Genomic DNA, 18,627 nt, shown 5'->3' with positions numbered 1-18,627 from the left:
ACTAAAAATCATTCGACTAATTGACCATTCGATAGTCGAAGTACTGTCTCTTTAAGAAAAAACTTCGACCCCCTAGTTCGCCATCTAAAAGCTACCGAAGTCAATGTTAGCCTATGGGGAAGGTCCCCATAGGCTTTCCAAAGTTTTTTTGGTCGAAGGATAATCCTTCTATCGTTGGATTAAAATCCTTCGAAACGTTCGATTCTAAGGAATAATCCTTCGATCGTTCGATCGCACTATTTGCGCTAAAATCCTTCGTTATTCGAAGTCGAGGGATTTTAATTACCAGTCGAATATCGAGGGTTAATTAACCCTCGATATTCGACCCTTTGTGAATCGGCCCCTAAGCCTACTAAAAAAATCATAAAAAACGTTAAGGGGCAGATTTATCAAAATGTGAGATTACAGCTCACCACAGAAAATCTTACTCATGTTCTACTTAATCCTATGGAATATTTAGAATCATATTTATCAATGGAGTTCACCATTTGATAGATATGCTTTTAAAAATCCCATAGGAATGAAGTGAGTTAGTTTTATTGTGGTCTTTGATAAATCTGCCCTAAATAAACTCAACAGGATTGTTTACCTCCAATAAGGATTATTTATGCCTCAGTTAGGATAAAGTACAATGGACTATTGAATTTTTATAGCAAATAAGGAAATATTTGTGATTTATTTGCTAAAAATTGGGTCAATGGGAGATGACCTTTCCCACAATTTGATGCTTTCTGGATAATGGGTTTGCTGATAATGGATCCTATACCTGTATCTCAACATAAACTTGCACAATACATTTTCATCTATTTATTTATTTATTGTAATTTATTTATTGTCTTGCTGTACAAAATGAGTTACCTAAGATATTTATATGAACATTTTAAGAAGTCTAAATATATGTATGCTGTTAGAATTCTACATAATTATAGATGATAAACATAGAACAGCACATAAATGCTGTGAAAATCTGTTATATATATATCTTTTATCTTTACAAATTTCTGGATTTCTTCATTTGTGCTTTTCATTCTTTGAGAAAGCATGAAATGTCTTTCATCGTGACATCATGTGTACAAACTCTGGAAAAAAAAGGCAACAAAAAGACATTAAGTACAATTATATAAAATGTTTAGAACATTCAATTTCATAAAATGTATGTTTTTTTGTTAATTTAAATGCTGACAGTTGTGCATGCATGTGTTGCACCTGTTCATGAATGTGATCTTCCACCTAATATTCTATGTGCAAAAATTTGTTTATTTTCACTGATGTAAAAATAGCATTTGGTTGGTTTAGCAGCCTTCATCAAGGTAAAACAAGTGCAATGAACATAACATCTAACATCCCTAAAATACATACTTTTGTAATATGATTAACCTAAAACCAACATCTCCATCTCTCACCATCTGTCATTATACAGAGTTCTACAAAAGAAACCTTTGACAATGCAGACCATGTAAGCTTTAACTTGCCCAGAAAGCTAAATAAAATATATTTTGCTGATGAAAGAAACACCAGAAACATAAATACCTAACAGAACGCTGTTCACTGAGTTCTGGAACCAGCCATGTCACAAGATGTCACAACCTGTGATGTCCTGTTCTAAGCCCTGGCTGATAATAGCCATGACATGTGGGGGAAGAATTATGACCCCTCATGATGAAGATGGTAGTAGTTTCTACAGTACTTTCAAACAGTTAGGTATTTGCTTACATTTTCTAATTTGTGGTAGACTGTACTAAAATGATTCTCGGTTGGCTTCTATTTTATCTGCATTTATGCAATTTAGGAATCATGTTAATAATCGTATGAATGCTGGAAAGAATTATTTTAATAAATAAATAAATAAAAAAAAGACCACATGGTTCAGTGTAATGTTTTTTCATAAACACGTTACAAATCAGTTTCTATACTGCCATAATTCTGCTCATGGAGAAACACACAAAACTGCCAGCACTGCTTTCCATTTGTGCCCTTTGGTTGTTCATATTGTATCAATTCTAACAGCTGCCTTTAACGAAGCTCTGAGATTTTCCTCAGTAGGGCTAAAGATAACAAATTTATCAACCAAATGTATAAATTTAAAACAATTAAAGAGTTGGCGACTCAATTTAACCTGCTTTAGAAAGTGAAAAATGAAACTTTACATTTCAATACTAGAAAAATGCTCACAAATAGAAAACAAAGTAATTGAAAAAAGGTCTTTATTTCTGGTGATCTATCTGAAACCAACTGAACTGAAAAAAGTGTTTGAAGGCTACCACCTCTTTAAAGAACATGGAAACAAGCTTCTCTGCACTTAGAGGGTTCAACACAAAAATGGAACCTACCCTATGTGGTTTTCAAAACTGGAAAAAGCTCAATGCTCATTTAGAACATACCTACAGAGCTGGAGGTTGCAAAAGTGCAAAAAGACTGCTTTTTTCCTCAGTGATTAAGCTGGATCACTGTATGAAATGGTTTACATAAGGGGAGCCCAAATGTTGGTGAAGGGAGTTTGTTCAAATGGACTGATGAAAATTACACTGTTCTTGAGTTTTATTGGCCTTAAGTTACCTAAAACAGATTCCTCTTCCTTCTTACTTTTGAATACATTTGTGCCGGGGTTATGCATGTGATGATTCTGCAAATATGTGGGCCATATTTGATGTTGCTGCAGTGTTTAAGAAAAAAACCTGCAGTTATTCAAGTAAACCTTGTAAGCTGCGGGATCCACGACAGACACTTCTCTTCTCTTTAAGGCAGTTTATTTACACACAGGGGTGACCATTTCAGGATACAAAACAAATAATAAAAATAAATCCTGCCCACTGGGCGCTACCTTTACACATGAAGAGTTCCCTTACTAAACTGGGCCCCTTGTGGACTACCAGTAAGCAAACACATAAGTAGGGGTCACCCCTGTACTCACGAATCTCCTGGGGGATTGCTCAGCCTCCTGGCTTTCCTCAGTCAGACAGACAGACACTGTCACTTGGTCTCCTCTCTCTGCACCTTGCAGTAGCAAATGGCACCCCCAGCCCCTCTGGGAGTTCCTCACACAGGCAGGTATCCTTCCTGCTCTGTGTCCTGCTCTGAGAGAGTTTCCTAACAGCCTCACTAGACCTAAATACCTTTCCACAGGACAGCCTTCCTGTGAAAGGTGAGCTCTAATCCATGAGCTGGACTTCTGGATCGGAGTACCTGGCTTGCCTGTTCTTTCCAGAATACTCCAGCTTCCAGAATCTGCCTGCCAAAACCTTTAATGAGAGAACCTATTCTCTCTTTATGAACACCCTTCCTGGTGCCTACCTCTCCCACTAAGGAGAACTTAAAGGTAAAACACACATTTTCCCACATTGTTTTGGTCACTCTACCACATATCCTCCCCCTCTGCTTCAGCCCGTAGGGGTGAGCACAATAAGCCATCCCATTGCTCTCTTGCTCTAGGGACTTGGCCGTGGTGGGGGTTTTCTGACATTTTGAACTTAGTTCCACACACATGTGATTATTTAAAGTGGAACTTGGAGCGAAAGCCTTTTTACTCCTCATTAGGTCATCAGCACTTCCATTTTGACTTAGGGGACTTAAGAGCATTGTTGGAATCCCTACCACTTGGGATACCTGTCCTAGGGATACCTTTTTCCTACTTAGTGACCCCCACAGCAATTTAAAGTCTCCTTGCAATAACATCATAGGCAACACATTTACCATACGTTTCTGTTGTAGCACAACTGGATCTGAAACCTGCAAAGAAAAATTGTTAGACAACAAAACATTACAACTACAGTCTCTAAACTGTTCCTTTGCAGTACGTTTGGCATGTATTTCAGTGTTTTTGTGATAGTTCTTAGCCATTCCATCTGGATCTTTAACCTCAGAAAGTTCAATGTTACTTTCACCACTGGAAACCACTTCCCTTTCTGAGTCACAATATAGCAAATTTTCATCTGAGGTCTCACCTCTTGTCTGTCTAACAGCACCAGTACAGTGGTCATCAGAATCCACAGGAGTATTGAGCGACTCCACATGACAAACTGGGCTCTCTGTCCCAAAGTCTCTCAGTATAGTACTTTGGGGTATTTTCACTGCTGTGAGCTCAACATCAAGGCACTTTTGCTTGTGTGTACTGGACCCATCACCAGATAACTTTGTCGGCTCATCAGAATGTGAAGCTTTACAATTAGGCACACCTGCTTCTTTAAGCTTAGGATATTGTGCAACTGCACTCCCTTGCAGTTGGTCAGTAAAGCTTACAACTACTTCCATCTCATGGTTAACTCCACTTTCAGGTTTCCAATTCTCCAAAAAGGCATTGGTATCTTTTAACTTGTTCTGCAGGAACTGCTCATTTAACAACGGAATCTCTGCATCCTTCTTATAGACTTTAAGTTGTAAACACTCCCTCTGTTGGAGTAATGTGATTTGGTGTTGTGTCTCATGCAACACCTGATCCTGTAACATGCAAAGTCTTTGCTGCAGAGAATCTCGCTCAGCTTTAAACTCAAAGTTCTGATCCTTCAGAGACTTACGGTCAGCTTGACTTGCTTTAAGTTGGGACTGAAGCTGCTCCATAGCTCTGGCATTTTCTTGTATGCATTGCTCCAGATCCTCTTTCTGGGTTTGCACATCACACAGTTGTTTCTCCAGCAACCTGTGTGACTTGGAACGGTCATCCAACATTAACTTCAATGTTGCTCTTTCTGCAGTGTCTCTTTTCAACTGTTCCTGCAGGCTCTTTTCACTCTCAGCCAATAGATCCTTGGCATCAGTCAATTCTGTACATTGCCTTTGCAAATTTACTACATGTGTGTGCAGTGCTGCATTTGCCTGGGCTAATTCTGTACACGTTTGCTCACATTTTTGTGCTCTCTCAGCAGTCTCTTTGTGAAGGTTTGAGGCCTCAGCAAGCCTGATTTTTAGGTCAGCGACCTCCTTCTGTAGCTCTGTCACAACTCCATTTTTCCGCTCTGACTCCAGGGCATTATTTTCAATCTCTGAAGCAAGGCTCCCCTTTAGTGACTGGATTTCTCTTTCCAGATCAAGGACATTTACAGAGTGCACTTCAAGTGTGACACCCTCTCTTTGGCACTGTTCAAGCTGGCTTTCTTTCTCTTTAAAAGCCTTGGCCAGTTCAGCATACATAATTTTCAACTTTTCAATGTATTTTACCTGTTCAGGCTGATCCCTCCTTTCAGCCTCTTCCACAACAGCTTTAGTGGGCACTTGCACTCTAGCTGCCGTCTTTACCTCCTTTGCTTTGTATGCAGTAGAAGCATCAACCTCCTGAGAGGCTACAGCACATTCTCTCTTTATAACTGGCACACTCCCCACCAAGGATTCACTCTCACGATTTGCTAAAACCTTTACCAGTGGGAGTAGGGATGCCACCATCTTGTACTCCTTGCCGTCACATTGCAAGATGTAGGTTACCAGTTCAGGGCACAACACTTTTTCCAAAAGCACTTGGTTAAACTTAAAGTTATTGGTGAGGTGCATGAAACACAGGAGTATACTTTCTGTTGACTCCTTGTCAGGATGGCTTAACCTTTGTGACAACTCTGGCAAAGCTCTATCAATGCAATGAAACTCACTGGGCTGAATTTCCTGTAAACATTTGGCAGCCATGGCTAGAGCATTTCTCTGTGCTTGGATGCTGAAGAACTCTAAGTCATAGAAACAGTCACCCAGTTCACCAGTCTGTAATATGGCCCTGCCATGTGTATGAGACATAATCTCAAGGATAGCAAAAGCTTGTTCTACCACATCCAAGTTTCTTACACATTGTACCTCTTCCAGTAATATGGGAACTGCATCAACTACTACTTCAGAAGAGACAGGCAACTTTTCCAAAACACATTTTAATGCTTGGCAGGCAAAATTCATCATATCAAAATTATGTTTCATTCCCAGCAGTTTTATAAGTGCAGACACAACACTCTTTATTGGAAACTCTGGTAAATACTTTGCAGTTCCTTCTTGTAACCACTGAACCATTTCAGTAAGGCACTGCAGCTTCTGACTCTCACTGTCAGTTTTCACTCTATTTAACCATTGCTTCACCTGGAAGTTTGCTTTAGTGTTAATTTCCTTGGGCTGTGAACTACCCACTTTAGCTGCACAATTTTCACCATGACACGGAGATATTTTGCATGAATCACATTTATTGCCATCTCCAAGCAATGCACAGTCTATGCCCCATGTTTGTTTAACACCAACAGCATTTTTAAGTTTAGGCACACAATTCATATTATTTTGTGTTAAACATTTTCCAGCAGCATAACTTTGATTTCCCAAACTTTCCTCTTGTTTAGGACACACATTCAGCAAACACTTTGCTTTCACAGAACCTTTTCTGCTTTTCTTGCCCATTTCTGCACTGTGAACACTGCATATACAAGCTGAATCAATTAGCCACTTTAATTAACTTGCACCTGTGAGCAGACTTTCAGCAGCAGCTTCTGAACCACAGAGCAATGATTCAAACACACTTTTGCCAGGACTTTCACACTTGTTTTAGCCCAAGTTCATTTTACACAGTCCCACAGCAACTGCTACACACAATATGGGTATTATAAACTCACGGTACACGGTTTCCCAACTTCACTGTTTTTGGTGAACCTTTAACCTCGCCTTTAAGATGGTGTCTGTTACTTTAAATTTTCAAAGTTTGCTTTTCCTAACAAACTTCTGCCCTTTGCATGCCTCCACCATATGTAAGCTGCGGGATCCACGACAGACACTTCTCTTCTCTTTAAGGCAGTTTATTTACACACAGGGGTGACCATTTCAGGATACAAAACAAATAATAAAAATAAATCCTGCCCACTGGGCGCTACCTTTACACATGAAGAGTTCCCTTACTAAACTGGGCCCCTTGTGGACTACCAGTAAGCAAACACATAAGTAGGGGTCACCCCTGTACTCACGAATCTCCTGGGGGATTGCTCAGCCTCCTGGCTTTCCTCAGTCAGACAGACAGACACTGTCACTTGGTCTCCTCTCTCTGCACCTTGCAGTAGCAAATGGCACCCCCAGCCCCTCTGGGAGTTCCTCACACAGGCAGGTATCCTTCCTGCTCTGTGTCCTGCTCTGAGAGAGTTTCCTAACAGCCTCACTAGACCTAAATACCTTTCCACAGGACAGCCTTCCTGTGAAAGGTGAGCTCTAATCCATGAGCTGGACTTCTGGATCGGAGTACCTGGCTTGCCTGTTCTTTCCAGAATACTCCAGCTTCCAGAATCTGCCTGCCAAAACCTTTAATGAGAGAACCTATTCTCTCTTTATGAACACCCTTCCTGGTGCCTACCTCTCCCACTAAGGAGAACTTAAAGGTAAAACACACATTTTCCCACATTGTTTTGGTCACTCTACCACAACCTGTTTGGAATATGCAGGTGTTAAGGATGCACTCAGATATAGCCTTACAAAAAAAAAAAACATCTGATCAAATAATCCCCCAAAACCCAACCAGTTATTTCATTCTTTAAGTAAAGTATTGGAAATGTAAATCAAATCTGAACACATTATGCCATGCAATATGAAGAATTTGTACTGATGCAGTAAAATTTTCTATAGATAATTAAATGTGTATAGCAAATACCCACAGACTGCATTAGGAATATGCAAGAAAAGTTTAATGTGAAGCATACAAAGGTCCCGAAAATGTGTCTGGCCATATACAGGGCGGTGCTGTTATGTTGAGAACAATCTTACAGCTATTCACATCCTGTGTTTTATTATACTGCTACCTACTGGAATTGAGCACATTTTACAATGTAATTGATAAATTAGGTCTAGTCCTTAGCATAAGCTTACCATCCATCCCAGTTGCATGGGGACATGCCCTGTTTTAAAACCTCCTGCATCATTGTAACTGACCCCATTGAACCACTCCTGACAGCTGTAATAAAGCTTAAAAGCCCCCGTGTACTTCCTTGCATATCCTCGTGTGAAATCGTGAAACCGAATCTCATTTAAAGAAAAAAATTAGGGATGCACCGAATCCACTATTTTGGATTAGGCCGAAATCCCCGAATCCTTTGTGAAAGATTTGGCTGAATACTGAAGCAAATCTGAACCCTAATTTGCATGTGCAAATTAGGATATGCAAATTAGGGGGGGGAAACATTTTTTACTTCCCTGTTTTGTTACAAAAAGTCACACCATTTCCCTCCCTGCCCCTAAGGGGTACTGATGCAGTAAAATTTTCTATATATTCTGTATATATTAGGAATATGCAAGAAAAGTTTAAGGTGAAGCATACATCGGTCCTGAAAATGTGTCTGGCCATATACAGGGTGGTGCTGTTATGTTGAGAACAATCTTACAGCTATTCACATCCTGTGTTTTATTATACTGCTACCTACTGTGATTGAGCTCATTTTTACATAAGCTTACCATACATCCCAGTTGTATGGGGACATGCCCTGTTTTAAAACCTCCTTCATTGTTGTAACCGACCCCATCGAACCATTCCTGACAGCTGTAATAAAGCTTAAAAGCCCCCGTGTACTACCTTGCATATCCTTGTGTGAAATTGTGAAACCGAATCTCATTTAAAGAAAAAAAATTAGGGATGCACCGAATCCACTATTTTGCATGCTCCCAAATACGAACCGAATTTGAATCCTAATTTGCATATGCAAATTAGGTTATACAAATTAGGGGTGAAAAGGGGGAAACATTTTTTACTTCCTTGTTTTGTGACAAAAAGTCACACAATTTCCCTCCCTGACCCTAATTTGCATATGCAAATTAGGATTCGGTCAGTTCAGCTGTGCAGAAGGATTCGGCCAAATCAGAATCCTTCTGAAAATGACCCAATCCTGGATTCGGTGCATCCCTAAAAAAAATGTCTGTCAACTGTAATATGCCTTTTCATTGGCTACATTTTCAATACCAAGGCATGGAGGACTGGGATTTTAATCATATATATTTGTTCTAAGTGCGCAATTGCACAATCTGTGATTGAGAGATGAGGATGATAAGCAGCAGAGGAAGTGAATGAAGATCAGGGATGAGCTGGGACATAAAGGTGTGGCACAGTGAAGCAGAGTGGGGCAGAGCAGAGCACAGTGAAGCAGTGCGGATCACAGTGGGTCAGTGCAGGACATATTGCGGCAGAACAGGGCAGTCTCAGGGCAGTAGTTTTTTAAAAAATATTTTTGCGTTTTTCAAAAATAACAATACAGTAACAGAAAGAAAACAAGGAGTTACAATTAACAAGTATTAAAGTAGGGTACACAGTGACATTTACTACGCTGGTGCATTGCGGAAGATATTTAATAACATTGGTAGACATACCATTTTAAGTATGTTTATCCTGCCACTTAGAGTAAGCGGGAGGCTGGCCCAGATCCCTATAGGGCCCACATTAAGCTTGGTAAACTTTGGTGGGTCTTTGTGAACCATTATACCCAAATATTTAAATGAGATTACTAAGGAGAGCTGGAGTTATGGGTGAACCATTTCAGGGACAAAGTTGTCTATTGGGAACATAGATGATTTATACCAGGGGTGCCCAAAAGGTAGATTTGCATCTACCAGTAGACCTATAGCTGGTGGTCAGTAGACCTCAAGACACTGTCAACAAACAGCTTGTCTAAATCAATCTCCTGTTTCATGCTTTTCATTCAGATAATTATTTTGTTAAGTTCACATAAGAAATTGTTGTTTGTTAAATATAGCAATATACATTTCCCATTAATCAGTATTTAAGTAATATTTTCTAAGTAATATTTTCCATGGAACAGAATGCTAACAATGTTTTTATGGATGTAGATCATAATGGGACAACATCACTAAAAGTACACCTCTCATTAGTAAAGTATAGGTACTCCTGATTTATATCAATTTATGTGAAGTCCAGAGAATTTGCCAAATGTTGTGATTATTGCTAAGGCTTCTGCCAACAAGGTACCTGGGTCTGCTAGATATAATAATGTATCATCTGGAGTTTCTTATCAGGGTTGCCAAAGGCTCAATGGCCAGGACAAACAGCAGCAGGGACAGTGGACATCACTGCCACATTCCCCTGGCCAATTTTAAAATATGGGGAGAGGTGTCCATTTACTCTTAATTGTGCTTGTGGATCATTGCATAGTAGGTTGACCAACTTCAAGAATCTTGTTTTTATTCCCATGGATTGTAACACTGCCCATACTGTAGGTATGGCCATTCTCTAGAATCAAAGGCTTTGGCAGTGTCCAAGGACACCACCAGCCCAGACCCCAGGTTATCATGTTGTAATTGCAGATTAAAGGAGAAGGAAAGGGTTGGTGCACTTTGGGTGCCAAATTTTAGGCTTATTGACTTACCTGAAACCCCGGGCTGGTTCTCCTATCAGCAGAAAACTGTCCAGGTTTATACCAGGTTTATACCAGCGATACACTTCCGTCTTCTTCTTTCTTCAAATTTCCGGGGGCAAACTTAGTTGAGCGAAATAGCCAAGTTTTTAGTTAAAGTTCGGCTTTTCGTTCTACTGTGCATGCGCAGCCCCGCGAAGACAGAAGAAGATCGCTCTGTGGTGCTCACTGGTAAAACCCAGAGGTTTCAGGTAAGTCAATACACTCACTTGGGGGTGCCTAATATGTGGCACCCCCCAAGTGCATCAAGCCTTTCCTTCTCCTTTAAGCTACACCCGCCTAATATTGATACAAGTAGACGTCCCTGGGATAAGTCTAGTTTGGTCCAGATCTACCAGGGATATAATCATTTTGGCTAAACTGTTAGCCAGTACCTTAGCTAGGGTCTTAAAGGGACAGTAACACCAAAAAATTAGTGTGTTTAAGTAGTTGAAACATAATGTAATAATGACCTGCACAGGTAAAACCGGTGTATTTGCTTTAGATAAAAATAGCAATTTCTGTAAAGGTTGTGGACAAACAGGCTCAAAACCGCAGAAGCTTTGCTGCAAGGTTTATTCAACACAACATGTTTCGAGCATTGTGGCTCTTTATCAAGTGTCTATCAAGTGTATTTTCTTTAGATACTCTAGTTTATATAAATGAGCTGCTATGTAGCCATTGGGCAGCCATTCAAAGCTGAAAAAGGAGAAAAGGTACAGGATACACAGAAGATAACAAATACGCTCTGTAGTATACAATGGAATTCTTCAGAACTTATCTGTTATCCACTATGCATACTGTGCTTGATTGGCTGCCCCCATAGCTACGCAGTATCTTGTTTATATAAACTAGAGTTGTGTTTCTGCAGCAAACACACCAGTTTCAGCAGTGCAGGGCAACACTGTCATTCCATTAAGAAACTTTCATTTTCTTGGTGTTACTGTTCTTTTAACTTCTATGTTTATGATTGAGATGTGACTGTAAGAGGCACATTGTTTTACATCTTTACCAAGCCTTGGAATCACAACTATAATCAATTCATTTATTGAATGGGGTAGTTCAGAGCAGTCCAATGGGGTAGTTCAGAGCAGTTTGGCTATAAGGACTTTGATATTTTGCCTGTACCACTCAGCACAAAGGCAATCTGAGCCTGGGGCTTTATTGGCTTGCATAGAGAGTATTGCTTCCCGCAAGTTTTAGCTCAGTTATAGTGGAGTCTAAGTAGTAAGCCTGTTCGGGAGTTAGGTCTGAGACTGGTATCTGGTCCAGGAAGTGTTTTAATTCTGCCTCAATGTAAAAGACTTTAGAAATATATAGGGTGTGATAAAAGTGAGCGAATTCCTTTGCTATTTTTTTAGGTCTGTGACTTCCCCTCCTTAGTTACTTTCAATACAGGTACATGCGATAATATTAGAGTATTGTAGCATCTTCCCCAAAAAGGCCAAATGCTTGCCATTTTTGTCACCCAGGGCAAAGGTTAGTTGGGCTGAGTAGACCATAGATTGTTTAGTATTGTACAGTTGAGTATCCATAAGAAATCTGTTATAGGTTTCAGGGTAGGGGTTAATAGTATATTTCAGATTCAGCCTGTAGCATATCATTCTCAAGATGGACCAGTTTTTCTTGTTTAGTCACTTTTGATTTAGCTATATATTTATATATATATATATTTTTTACAAATTGCATTTTTTTTCTAGTGTATGTCTGTAAAGAAATTCTCGCCTGCCGCAGATAGAATTGCCACCTTTTCCTAAATGCATTACTGGCTGGTGGGGGGCGGGAACAAAAGGGGGATGGGACGTGATGTCAAAATGGGTGGGCCATGATGAAAAAGGGGGCAGGACCGCGGCGCGGGGATTTCAGGATGGATTTCAGATAAATTTTACAGCGGATTGGGGGCGGACTAAGGGGTGTTTTTAAGGGTATTACAAATTTACCGGCAGCTACATTGCCGGTAAATTTGTAATACCGGCCCCGGCCTTGGCAGGTGTATTATCGGCCGTGTGGCAACCCTAGCCGCAGAGAGAGAGCTGTGAAGGAGCCGAGCTTCAGACAGTGACGACATAACACTGGGAGAGCAGGGGTGCAATTTCCCCCATTTCCCCCGTGGCCGACGGAGATCGTACCACAGTGTGAAAAAGTCTAGAGGGGTGGGGGGGGGGGCCCGGTGCACATCAGTGCATATCCTGCGCCCGGGCCTGGAATCAACTAGTTAAGATTCGGAGCAGCATGTTGGCGCATCAGATTCCAGCACAAAACAAAAGGATAATCTGCAACTAAAGCATCTAATACACATCCATTTTTCAATGTCAGCAGTCACCAAATAAATTTTTTAGTTAGGATTTTTGGAATGAATGGGCAGTAACGTGGGCAACAAATCTAATTAAATCAAATTAAAAATAATTAAATCAAATGCTAGTAGTCACTGTAAAAATGGATACGTGATTAACCCCAGAAATGCCAATAATCACTTTCGAAAACAGATAAGCAATAATCCCAGACATGTCAGAAATTATTGCAGTAAATTTATAGAGGCATTAACCTCAGTCCCCAGACATGTCAGAAACACATGATACACAGTAGGCAGTAATACTGTCGGTAGCAACTGGCAGCCCAAGTATATTATACATGGTAAGAAACACTGAATAATCACACCCAAGAACATTATATAGTGCATAATATAAAATTAGATTCAGTAGGTACTGGTACCCTAAGCAAATTGTGCATAGTGAGAGACAGTGGGTACTGGCACCTAATAGTACATTATACAGAGGCATGCGTTATAGTCATAAGATATATCACATATATTATATACATGAGAACCAAGATAAAAGAAACCTCCCAACAGCGCAGCAACATTTTTTTGACCACACCCATTTTTTGCGGCCACACCCCTTAATTACCATTTTCATTGTACAAAATTTGGCAGGTTATGAAAATTTGAACACATTTCTGTATTTTTTTTTCAGTTATTACAGTTTTGCTAATGAAGGTGAATTGCCCTTTAAGCTCTGAGTCTAACTTCTTCCAAGAAACCTGTTATCTTATATTATTACAATTACTTATTTGCTTATCTCTAAATTGATACAAAAGTACCTTATCTGCAGCTGTGGCTGTTCTGGGCTCTATGCCACTTGAGTTAGAAACATTTCTTTTCTGGCTGTTCAGTGTAGAGAAAAACGGGACTTTCCAGTACAAACGAGGGACTGCGGGTTGAGCTGTCAAAAGAGGCACTGTGCCTCTGAAAATGGGACAGTTGGGAGGTATGCATTCAAACAGCTGACACTATATGGATCTCTTGTCAATCACTAGGAACTTAAGATGCAGTTTCACCAAGATGGACAAACAAGCACATTGCTGTGAACACGTTACCCGGGGCATGGCCCACATTATATGTATAGGTGTACAGATATGGGTCCTGTTATCCGGAATGCTCGGGACCTGGAGTTTTCTAGATAACGGATCTTTCCGTAATTTAAATCTTCATATCTTAAGTCTACTAAAAAGTCATGTAAACATTAAATAAACCCAATAGATTATGTTTGCCTCCAATAATGATTAATTATATCTTAGTTTGGATCAAGTACAAGGTTCTGTTTTATTATAACAGAGAAAAAGGAAATAATTTTTAAAAATGTGTATTTTTTGGATAAAATGGAGTCTATGGGAGAAGGCCTTTCCATAATTAGGAGCTTTCTGGATAATGGGTTTCCGGATAATAGGCCCCATACCTGCATATAGAAATATAAGGTTAGTAGTATGTTGCTTTTACAAATTGTATATGTTTGTAACCTACTCTGCTTTTCTTTCCATTGTCTTATACATCTGTGTCATTCTCTACTCTTTTGTTATATTTTTTTTCCAGCATTTCTTTCTATTTTTACATATTGTACTAACGTTTACTATTCTTCAATACCCATTTTATTTGTGTATCTCTCACTATCCCCTTTTTCTATTTAGAATGCAGCTCTCTATATTATGTTCTTAGGAGATCAGTACTGCTCCTTTTTATGTATTTTTAGTACCTCACAGTCTCTGCATGTAATGTACTTTAGGTGCCAGAATCTTTCTCCACCTTTTCCCCATAATGTGCTTGTAGTGCCAGCAATTACTGCTTAGTTAAAACTGTACATGTGGTGTTAATACCCCCTTCAGCAGTACCAGACATTAAGCAAATTTTGCTCCCATTGCTATGGTTTGATTTCCTAAAAATTCAGTGAAAGCACATGGTATAGTGGGTGGAGTCCAAAAGGAGTGGCCAAAAGGGACCATGCGCGCTGCCTGTATTTTTCAACCTGGCCCACTGCCAAAACCATCTTCTGCTGCCTATGTTCCACGCTATACCTGGGGTTGCAGTTTGAGCGTTATGTTCCCAGTACTGGTCTATATTAGACTCATTTTCTGTTAACTATTGGGTCAGATAACCACATCAGTTGCAGTTTCCATAATTTTGCCTGAACTCTGGGGGACACTTCAGAGTAGCAGAGGTGTGTGATCAGAGATTGCCTTGTATATTTCATAATAAAAGTTTAAGGAATATCATCACCCATGTAGAAATTAAGGGAATAATCTGTGTAACCCACAGGCACTTTTTTTTAAAGTTTTTATTGCACAGTTGACAATACAGTAAGTTGCATATAACCAAAATACACATTGAAAAGACATATCATTGCATTAACTTGTCAAAATTAACAGGCATATTTCACACAATCATATGGGGTGCCGTTTGTCCCAAATACATTCTGTATACAAAACTAACCCTAATACACAGAATGAATGTCTCTCATGATATAAAAGTAATTGTGACCATATACAGATAAAAAAATATGCAAAAGACTTTCTATTAAAGAATGAGAACAAAATCTGGTTAGTGCACAAAAGGATGTCATTAAATCACAAACTCCATTCTGTACATTTTAACAAGCAATCTGTCGCACAAATGTATAACATCAATGTAACAGACACACTTATGTGCAAAGTTACTTACAGAATGAATTATGTAAAAAAAACTTGGACATGATATATAATAGTGTAACTAACTAGTGCATGACAAGCTAGATTTGAATGACAAAATAGATATTTGTGACAGAAAGCAAGATTTTATAGTACAGGATTCATTCTTTCCACAAAATGAAAGCTCAGTTTCACAAAACAGATAAAATAACCATTCTGTGAAGCAACACTGTCAGTCACATTCCTGAACCATAAGAACAAAGCTTATTGCCATATAACAAACAAGATGAGAAGTTGCCAGCTCTGCTCCACATGGCTGCATCATCCCTAAGGCATAGTATCTGGCCTGCTATAGAGGGTGCCCTCTAATGTCCCCTCTGCTGCATAGTAATTAACATGAACAAACATTTCCTAAAAGGGCTGCTGTTAAACGCTACAGGTTCCTAATTGGAAGTTCTTACAAATGGATGAGAAATATAATGCTGCACTTATAATGATTGTAGAGAAAGAAAAGTATGCAAAACATAAATATAATCATTTTAGGCAATATGGCTATTCTTATTGTAGTAACCAGCTTGTGTGGCCATTTTGGTTAAGGACATTCCTGCTGTTTTGCCATTGTCTTATGATTCATTCCTGTTACCCTGTTCCTGTCTAAGCTGAGAGCAATAATGGGACAGGCCACACCTACCTGCCATGTTGGAATAAATGTACCAGAAGCAGGGGTGGAACTATAGAGGAAACAGACCCTGTGGTTGCAAGGTGGGCCAGGAGGTATAGGGGCCCCATGAGGCCCCAATTCATATACGTACAATTACAATGAATATTGGTAAAACAAGTCAACCTCTAAACATTTTAGGGGCCTGAAAGACATCTCTGTCTGTGTCAGACATCTCATCTGCATTGTGGTAAAAAAACAAGATAACTGTAGTCATAAATGACCCCTAATGTCTATTTAGTACAACGTGTAGCCTTGGTGATTAGGGTTAGTGATGGGCCAATAAATTCGCCAGACACAAATTCGCTGAGAATTACCGCATTTCACCTTCAAGCGAATTAATCTGTGGGTGAAAAAAAAAACAGCGAGTAAAAAATCTGCTGTGTAAAAAAAAATTGGTGCTCGACACACCCATTAAAATTATTCAGACGCCCATTGACTTTAATGCATTTGGACCAAATAGTTGCATGTATTAGCTCTCGTCAAAATTGACACGGATCAAAATTATTTTAACGCCCATTGCATTATGAGAATTTCTGCCGAATTTGAAGGCACAGATTTGCCCATCACTAATTAGGGACATTGTATAATTAATACTGTCAAATGTGAACTGCGGAGTTCTTGCCCAGCAGCAATTCAGGTGCATGTCATACAGTAATATAATGAGAAAAACAGTATTTTACTTATAGTGAGTTCAGAATTTTTCAGCAAGACTGTGCTGCAGAACTCCATCCGCCAGTGGGTCATTCAGCTGTTTTACCAGATTAATTTATACGGTAAAACTTAACCCATGAGTAGTCTCTGCTCCCTCACAAACTGTTATTCTGCTTTTAACAAAGCTGCCATAGTGATGAAATGGAAACTGCTTATAATCCTACTCATACTATACAGACTGTGTGTGAGTCCCCATTGTCTGGAGTGGAGAGGTTGCCAAACAAGCAGAGCTTGATGTTCGTCTGATCCGATTGTGGGCCCTAGGGACCACTTGGTCTTTTGGGAGCTTTTATCAGCCAGTGTATGTCCACCTTTAGTCAGCCACTCCAGACACTGGGGACACACACACACAGTCTGTATAGTATGATGTATGGGCCTTATAATCAGTTTCTTAGTCACATAGTTAGCTGTAGTTTAACTACTACATAACGTGGAAGTAGATACCTGGCCCCATGTTTCCGCTCGTTAAGTTTACCATTTGCTGGAGCCCCCCGCACTACACTAAGCAGTCACCAGCCGGGGGAGGAGCAGGCGAGGGCGGAGTTTGGGCAAACCTCTCCCACATGCACGGAAGCAGCACTGACAGAAGGTTTCATCACTATGGCAGCTTTGTCAAAAGCATTGTAACAGTTTATGAGTGAGCAGAGCCTACTAATGTGTGAATGTTTCCCATATGGATTAATCTGGTATATGTGGCTCAGTAAAGGCACTGAGTGACCCACTGGCCGATGGAGTTCAGCAACACAGTCTTGTTGCAAAAATCTTACTAAGGAAAATACTATATATGTCTTCATGCCTCCCAACTGTCCCGCATTACGCGGGACAGTCCCGATTTTCTATGCTTGTCCCCCTATCCCGGGATACTAGTGAGATGTACCACGGACCCGTGCCGGCTGTTTTTGTGGATGGATCTTCCTGGCACCGGCAGCCGCATCTTGCTAATGCTTCTTCTGGGTTTTCTCATTGTGCAGCAATCAGGTCCACAGCATCACTGGAGGGAGCTGTAAATAGGTTTGCCATCTGTCCAGTATTTTGAGTGGCTGCCCGGGTCTATACTTCCTGCCCGGTTTTCCAAATAAGGAAAACCGGATGGGATTCCCTTGATTGACACGTCGATTGGCCAATCGCTGATTGCGTGTCATAGCCCCGCCCACTGCCATCACTGGTCTGCCCACTGACGTCACAGACACGCCCACTGATGTCACTGAAGCGTCCCCTGTCCGGTCTCAGCCAGACATAAAGGTGGCAACCCTAGGCGGAACCTTCTGTCAGTGATGCTTCCGTGCATGTGGGAGAGGTTTGCCCAAACTCCGCCCTCGCCTGCTCCTCCCCCGGCTGGTGACTGCTTAGTGTAGTGCGGGGGGGCTCCAGCAAATGGTAAACTTAACGAGCGGAAACATGGGGCCAGGCATCTACTTCAACGTTGCTACCAACAGGAGGAGAGCTGGATCCCCATGATGTTCATCACAGCAATTGATTGCCTGCTCGTCTTAAGGTGGCCATACACACGCCGATAAAAGCTGCCGACAGACCGTGTCGGCAGCTTATTGGCCCGTGTATGGGGCCCCCCGACGGGCTTCACCAATCGACATCTGGCTGAAAGTCGGCCAGATCTCGATCGGATGGGACAAAAAATCCCGTCGGATCGCGGCCGCATATATTCGTTGATGCGGTCCCGCGATCCGACCGCCCGTTAGGATCCGATCGTTGGGCCCTATGGCCCACGATCGGATCAGGCCGATATTGCCGGAGGGAGATCCGCTCGTTTGGCGACATTGGGCCAATGCTTTTGCTCTCTGGGTGTTGGTGCTGGGAGTTGTAGTTCAATAACCAGTGGAGGGAAGCCAGTTGCACTACAACTTTATACATCACCTTAGTAGGGACTGCCATACAGCTCTCCCTGCCCATTTAAAG

General features: G+C 40.7%; 1 protein-coding gene across 1 annotated transcript in view; it reads right to left on the bottom strand.

The window, feature by feature from the left end:
- Positions 1 to 348: 348 nt before the first annotated feature.
- Positions 349 to 18,627, bottom strand: part of LOC108697221 (calcium-binding protein 2-like) — a 221,956-nt gene continuing 203,677 nt past the window's right edge. The window contains exon 7 of the mRNA XM_041571191.1: positions 349 to 1,079. Within this exon, the coding sequence (XP_041427125.1) occupies positions 1,054 to 1,079 (26 nt within the window). The 3' untranslated portion in view covers positions 349 to 1,053. The remainder of the gene's footprint in view (positions 1,080 to 18,627) is intronic.

This window comes from Xenopus laevis, chromosome 7S (assembly GCF_017654675.1).
Source record: "Xenopus laevis strain J_2021 chromosome 7S, Xenopus_laevis_v10.1, whole genome shotgun sequence".
In the NCBI taxonomy this organism is placed as follows: domain Eukaryota; kingdom Metazoa; phylum Chordata; class Amphibia; order Anura; family Pipidae; genus Xenopus; species Xenopus laevis.
Note: the sequence above shows the minus strand (reverse complement) of the source record. Positions and strands in the feature narration are given on the sequence as shown.